The sequence below is a fragment of the Pelobates fuscus genome, chromosome 13 (assembly GCF_036172605.1).
Source record: "Pelobates fuscus isolate aPelFus1 chromosome 13, aPelFus1.pri, whole genome shotgun sequence".
Classification (NCBI taxonomy): Eukaryota; Metazoa; Chordata; class Amphibia; order Anura; family Pelobatidae; genus Pelobates; species Pelobates fuscus.
Window position 1 is genome coordinate 68,580,637 of NC_086329.1, and position 7,311 is coordinate 68,587,947.

The 7,311-nt window shown below is 37.5% G+C and overlaps 1 protein-coding gene across 2 annotated transcripts; it reads left to right on the forward strand.

Moving 5' to 3' along the window:
- Window positions 1–2,814: 2,814 nt before the first annotated feature.
- LOC134582388 (mRNA decay activator protein ZFP36L1-like) lies at window positions 2,815–6,587 on the forward strand. Of its 2 annotated transcripts, none has more exons than XM_063438967.1 (2): window positions 2,815–3,295; window positions 4,787–6,587. In XM_063438967.1, the coding sequence occupies exons 1-2, from the start codon at window positions 3,242–3,244 to the stop codon at window positions 5,729–5,731; spliced, it is 999 nt and encodes a 332-aa protein (XP_063295037.1). In that variant the 5' UTR covers window positions 2,815–3,241; the 3' UTR covers window positions 5,732–6,587. The 2 variants fall into 2 exon arrangements, with proteins under 2 accessions (XP_063295037.1, XP_063295038.1); XM_063438968.1 differs by having other exon boundaries at window positions 2,815–3,107.
- The last annotated feature ends 724 nt before the right edge of the window (window positions 6,588–7,311 follow it).

The following is a 7,311-nucleotide window of genomic DNA, read 5'->3' on the forward strand; positions in this document are numbered from 1 at the left end:
AAACTGTTAATGGGTTTTCATCCCCCCATGACTAATCTCTTGCAACTGTCAAAAAGAACCTACTAAGGTTTCAGTAAATACTTTTACAGCAAGCTATTTTATTACCCCTACTTTTGTGTCACTTTACCCCACTCCCTCCAGCATGTAAGCTCATTGAGCAAGGCCATCAACCTCTCTGCTCCTGTGCGTCAACGTGTCTGTTAGTCCACCCATTGTACAGCGTTACGGAATTTGCTGGTGCTATATAAATAATAAAATAATAATAATGTTTATGGGAGGTGTTAACCGCTTCTAAATGTCAGATTTCTTGCCCCGTCTCTACTGTTTAACGGCTTCCGCTAATCCTCAGAAACTTACTATATAGCTATATGGCATTACATTGAGACCCTAGAGCCCATATCAAAGCAATTAATCCCTTCACTAACAAGTGGTTTGCAAAAACACCGCAAGAGTCTGATTATTTCTGGAAAGTAATGTTTAAAGGTATTTTTTTTTCTTTTTTTGGTATGCATAGATAGCACATTAAATGGAATTCAAATGTAATTTTTGGTTGCACCGAAAACTTAAAACAAAAAAATTATGTACCAAATTATGATGTTACAGATAAAAAAAAACAACCCAAAACAATAAAAAAACAGTGTTGTAAATCACTATATATATTTTTATTTAGATACATTGCTCCACATGTTGCCACATTAACATGTATATGTAATTACCATTACATACTGTGAGAGTATGTCTCTGGCAGTAAGTATGTCTCTGGCAGTAAGTATCCTTGTGCGTCTGTTGCGTATATCTGTATGAATGTGTACTGTGACTGTGTCTGGAATGCAGATATCTATGTGCCTGTGTGTGGAACATTCGGCTGCAGTGTGTTGTTTCTATGGAGAGTTGTTTGTGGTCTTGATGTGTGCATTGTGTTTATGATGAGGCTAAATGTGTGTGGAGAGATTGTTACAAGGTGTCTGTATCTATGGGATGACTGTGAGAGGTGTGTGGGTACATTGTGAAGGGTAGACTGTGTGTCAGGAGGCTGTTTTACTATTTTCAGCCTTACCACATTGTGCTCCTCGTTATTTAAAAACATAAAAAATAAATTAGCAGTAGCCCCCTTCCTGCTGTTCCTATGCACGGAGGAGGGCTCTTATTCTTTTTAGGGCTCTCTGATTGTCCAGTGGAATATGAGGCAGGTGTGCACTTCTGCTGGGTGGGAGGAAGTATCTGTAGAAATTTGCACCCAGACAGAGGTGCAGACCTGCAATGAAAGCAGCACAGGACTGTGCAGAGAGTTCTGTAGATCTCTCCACCAGCCCATGCAGCTGTGGGTAGTGGGCCATCAGAGCCAGTGTTATAATGGTATCTTCGGCTGTGCTATCTGGGCAGTTAATGTAAACAAATTTTGCAATAATTAAAATTGTGTATAAATGACTCTGGGGAATGGCTGCATACCCTGGGAATCAGATAAATTCTGGCGTGAAGGGATTAATGCATATCCAAAATCAATAACATTAAAGAAAAGTGCCAGTAAAAAACACAATATAAAACATAAAATTATTATTGATATAAGTAAAGTGTATGTTTCATTTAAATAAAACAAAATCACGTAGCAGAAATCTTTGCGAATGTAACCAAACATTCTTTCACCGGCCCAGCAGAAGCTAATTACTCAAGGGAGGGAGTGGGTGAAGAATAAGAGTGTTGAAAGTTTCAAGGTTCAGTTATTCATTTAAGTGAAAATTCAAACTGAACTTCATATTTGACGTTTAAATAGAGAATATTTCAAATTTGGCTAACTCAGCTATGCTTCTAGTTCGTCTGCTCTGGCCTTACATTTGAAGGTGACTTTTATTTCTCATAACCCTGTTAGAACTGAAATCGTAGCTATTTTTTTTATTTGTCTATTTTGGCCTATAATATAAAAATCCATTTTGTATTTACTAAAGTCCGAATCGCCTGGAATAAAAAGTGAATTTCAAAATCAAGAGCAAAGTAGCAGAACTGGATTTTATTCTACTTTGGCCTTAAAGGGGTACCATATGCACCCAGACAACATAATCGTATTGAAGTGGCACTGTCCCCTTAACCCTGCAATGTAAAACATGGCAGTTTTAGAGAAACTGCAATGTTTACCATTGCAGGATTGAGACAGCCTTAGGTGGCGGACTACTAAATTCAAACAGAATTTAACTCCTTGAAACAAAACTGGACATCCTCACGATTTACATGAAAACATCCGGCATCTTGAAAACCCTTGCCTTGCATTATGTTTCCCCCATTATGCAGGAGGAGGAGACAGAGCCTGCGCCGAGAGCCGTTGGTGCTGGGTTCATGAAAGTGTTTTTAAGTTTTTCATGGGAGGGATGGGGTGCAGAGGTAGAGGGACACCTTTTTAGATTTCTAACACTATAGTGTTCCTTTAATTTTGAAATTCACTTTGAATACCCAACAATAACCCTGTCGGTGTATGCAGAAATGCTGCTATTAGACCACTCCAGCAGTAAGTATTCTTTGGACGTGTTCCTAATAATAAAATAAATAAAAAAGGGAGCGTGGGGACAATGGTCTACTCCTTGATAAATAAGTGTTACCAAGAGTAAAAATAAAAACATTTATCGTGAAGTGTAACTCTCCACAGGTTTAAGGTTGCCATACCCCAATGTTTCATGCAGGTCCCTAAAGAATCTGAAGTAAAACATTCCATTAGACTGCAAACCAGGTTCAATTGGTCCCAGCTGCTTGTTATTGAACACATGTTGCATGCTCTATATTAGCAGGAAGCCCACATATTATTGTTTGCATAGGCTGAAAATTGCTAGGGCATATCCAAATAGCACACGGTACCACAGCATAGTATTTTAACTGTACTTTCCTTTTAGCCTGTTTTATCTTAACCCTGAGAGGTCTGGCTACAACCGTGGCATTCATTTTGAATTGCCAACCTATCTTTTGAATATATTTTTCTTCCTTCCTAATTCCCCCTCCTACCCCTTCACTTCCTTATTCATGTCGGTCTGAGCTCCACCCAACCCGTGGAAAGAAACTAACTTTTACAAGTCTGGCGAGCCGCTCAAACAAGAGTCAGGAAGAGAGTATAAAACCGACTCAAAGTAAAATAAACCAGCTTCAAATTATATGTTTATATTTAAACCGACGAAAGAGTGGAGAGTTCAGACCGGACTTTTTTTTTTTTTACTTTTTAAACTTTACAAAGGGTTAAGGACTGCTTCACAACGCTCTCAATATGTCTGAGTTGTTCCCCACAGCCATTGCAGACTTAAGTGACGTTTTATGCCAGGTAAAATCTGTTTTAACATGCATGCTACTTGTTTCCTTTGTTGGATGGCTGTTATACTATTATCCTATCTCTTTTTTGAGTGTTGGGGTGGAGGGGGGAAGCAGCAAAGTGTTTTTTAGGCTTTGTTCAACTTCAAAGAAGAGAAGCTGGGGTGTTTTTTTTTTTTTTTTTGTTTTTTTTTTTTAACCTAGAATTGCAGGACATATTTTTGGTGAAGTTTAACATTTTAGGCAAAAGTAGCCGAAGTTTGGCACGTTTTCCAAATCAATTGTTGTATTCAGTTCGACTACTTTGGCCTAAGAGTTCAAATTCACGTTTTTGTAAATAACCATGAGACCATGTGGCTTATTCACTAAACAGGGCGTTGCAATCTGAATTGTAGATTTCCGGCTGAAATGGTTTACCTGTGACTATAGTGAGTCACATACTTTTTGCTTAAAGTTTGCAGGTTTTTTTTTTCTCCCCAATTCTCAGAATTCAGTTTTTAGTGAGTAATCTCCTGTGTTTTGAAGTGCATTGTTTGATCATGGGTGTTTTTCAGGGTTTTTAAATAATGCAGTCACACATTCTCTTGTTTATTGCCAATTCCATGTCTGTTAACTTTTAATATAATATATTTTTCTTAACTTTTAAGTCAAATGAAGAATACAAAAAATTCTGTCTGTTTGTTTTTTTTTTTTTTTTTTTTTTTTTTGTTTTTTACATATCTCCCTTATCTAAAATGTGTGACTTCTTGAATTGCTTTCTTTTTCTCATTTACTTCTGGCAAAAGCCATGACTTTTTTAGTTCTTTGTTCTGTCCTATATCAAACCATGTGTAACTCTTGCTCACAATGCAAAGCCACTTATGAGGTGCTGCAGTGTTTGTGTACTGTCTTATTTTAAGGGACTCTCCAAACACCATAACCACTAAAGCTTGCCACACTGGTTGGTGCCCTACTACCTCCAATTTATGTATTCAAACCGTCTTAAGGATGGCTTGACCCCTCATCTGTGATGTGCCCGGTGTCGCTTCTCACCTCCACTACAGCAGACAGCAAGCCTTGGCTCTCATTGACTAGGCTTAGCTCAGAGCGCTCTTGTCGCTCTATAGGTTGTAATGAAGAAGGGGAGCAGCGGTTTGTAGGTCAGAATTTAAATAATTTTAAAAACTGTTAGACTACATACATTTGAAGGGCGACAGTTGCTGTGCAACCACCAGCATACTGTAGTGGTTATGGTACTTGGAGCATTCCTTTGAGAAATTTTATGGAGTGGTCAAATAGCTGATCTGAAAAAAATCCTCAATTCTGGCATGTCCTGAAACCTAAAATTCGTCACAAATTTGATCAATTTCCTGTGTGGTGATGAGCATGGTTAAGTAAATGTGTTAGTTGTATGGGGGTTATTGACTAAAGAAGGGATAACAAATTATGGGGGAATAGAATGTTTTTGTGTTCTAGACTTCTTGCAGCTTAAACATTGTATTTATTTTCCTTCCCTTTACCACAGAGTAACAAAATGAACCATATTATAACTGATACTCCCGCTGCAATAGAGCCTCTAATGGACAGGAAAGCGGTCGGAACACCAGCTGTAGGCCGCATTGCAAGGCGACATTCGGTTGGATTTCCTAGCCATAAATTCAGCCCTAACCAACTTGTTGACCTTTCCGCAGGCATCATTGGCAACAAAGAAAACAAGTTTAGGGACCGCTCATTCTCTGACAGTGGAGAGCGGGTAACCCAAAAGCCTAGTGGATCGGTGAACTCAAGTCGCTACAAGACTGAATTGTGTCGCCCTTTTGAGGAGAATGGATCTTGCAAGTACGGGGAAAAGTGTCAGTTTGCTCACGGTATGCACGAACTGAGAAGCTTGACCAGACATCACAAGTACAAGACTGAGCTGTGCCGTACTTACCACACCATTGGGTTTTGTCCTTATGGACCACGCTGCCACTTCATACATAACGCAGAAGAACGGCGTTTGGTGGGTGCATGTGACAAGGCACCATTATCTCCACCAACCTATAATCTAGGAAGACCAAAGTTCCAACACAGCTTTAGCTTTGCTGGTTTCCCTTCAACATCTGGGCTACTGGACAGCCCTAACTGCTCTACAACTCCGCTGTTTTTTGGCACTGATGACGTTGTTAGCTCTCCAACCTTGCCTGATTATGCCAGTAGCCCTTTCACAAGCCAGGAAATACCAGTCTTGTTTGCACCTACCATGGGAATACAAATTCCTTTGTGTAGTATAATTACTCCTGAGTCGCCAACCTTTCTCCAGGAGCCCATGTCGGAGACTCCACATGAATCTGAAGTGAACCATCAAGATTCCCTGTCTGACCAAGAAGGCTACGTGAGCAGTTGTAGCAGTGGCTCTGATTCTCCCAGCACGGATGCCTCTAAACGTCTTCCCATCTTTAGCAGGCTTTCTGTATCTGATGACATTTAGGGTCATGCTATGCTATGCTATGCTCTACCCCATTTTTTTTTCCTTGGGGGTAAAAAATGCCATTAATTCAAAACCATGGATGACTTTCCCACCAAATATCCACTTGCAACGTCTTTCTTGCCTTCTCTTAAATATGCCAGAAAGATATTTATATTTTTTTTATTTTTATTTTACAATAATGAATAGTGCCTTTTTATCTCAATGTTCTGTTGGGTCTTTCTGACCTTTGCATACTGTATATGCAAAAAACAAAACAAACACTCTTGAAGTCCCTGTAATGTCGTCATTTCAAAGTTACTCCATCAACCCTCCGCTTCATACCATGTTTTGGTATTTGCTTTGGTACCATTCAAGTCTTCATCTTTGTGATCATGTCTGGACTGCAGAGAATGGACACATTCAATATTTACGATTCTGGGATTATCCTTTTAGAGGTGTGATTATCCTTTAGAGGCCAGTTGGACTTTGAAACAGACTTTTTTAGTTTTTGGTACTGATTAGGATAATTTGAAATGCAAGTTTTGTAGAAGGTCATCTTAATATGTTCTGTTCCATTAATTGACAAATGAGGTTGCTAATATATTTTTTTTTTTTTTTTTTTTTTTATACAAGTACCTTCTAGGTGGTGTCCTAACTTTATAGAGCATCCTTTTTTTTTTTTTTTTATTTTGTGTAGCATTTAAATGGGAGAGCAATAATTATTTGCTTATCAATGCACAAGAATATGAACTTATTTAAATTATCAATTATATTTATTGCTTAACAATATTAATTTGTCATATTTATCAGGATGGCTGATCCGTAGAATATACTTTTTATGTTTAACTTATGATCTGTGCTCATCTTAAGATTTTTATTTTTTTTCTCTTCCCCTGTTCCTTAACTTAATATACTAAGACTGACTTTGTATTACATTTTATTTAATACAACTGAAGAAAACTTTGGATTTAACATTGTTTTTGATTTTTCTTTTTCTATATGTAAATTATTATATAATTTGTATTTTTTTATTTTATTTTTCAATTTTATATTTCTCTCCCGTTTTAGCTATGGCCTGTGCATTGTACTGTAAGACAGTATAAGGCAATACATTTGGTCTAGTGTTTTGTATAGCTTTGGGGGTTTAATAGTGCCAATTTTCATAAAATATATACACAATTTTATGATCTAGTAACTTTGTTCCTTGTGAAGAAAACAGGCACTTAATAAATGAATGTATTTTCTTTTTTTTTTTTTTTTTTTTGTACTGTGCACTTGTTTTGTTTTCCCCATTAAAAAAAACTGTAATTTTGTATTTTTTAAATTTTTTTTATTTCTGTAAACCAGGAATAACTTGCCCTGAATTAAGGGGGGGAGGGGGAGGGGGAGAATATATTTTTAATTTTATTTTATTATTTTTTTTTAGTTCTAAAATGGTAGATTCATTATAGGAAAGCTTTAGACCTCAGTCTGTGTATGGGATGGAGAATTGTAGTGTCCCATAAATCTACTCTGCACTGCAGTGCTTTTTGTGTATGTAGCAGTGCCATAATAGCAGATAATATGGTATAGATATATGCAGTTGTGCTAGAAGTGATCTG

What these genes read in the sequence shown, in the direction of transcription:
- LOC134582388 (XM_063438967.1), top strand. Translation starts at nt 3,242, where the DNA reads ATGTCTGAGTTGTTCCCCACAGCCATTGCAGACTTAAGTGACGTTTTA. An exon ending in TAAGTGACGTTTTATGCCAG is followed by an intron (nt 3,296 to 4,786) that starts GTAAAATCTGTT and finishes CCTTTACCACAG; the next exon opens with AGTAACAAAATGAACCATAT.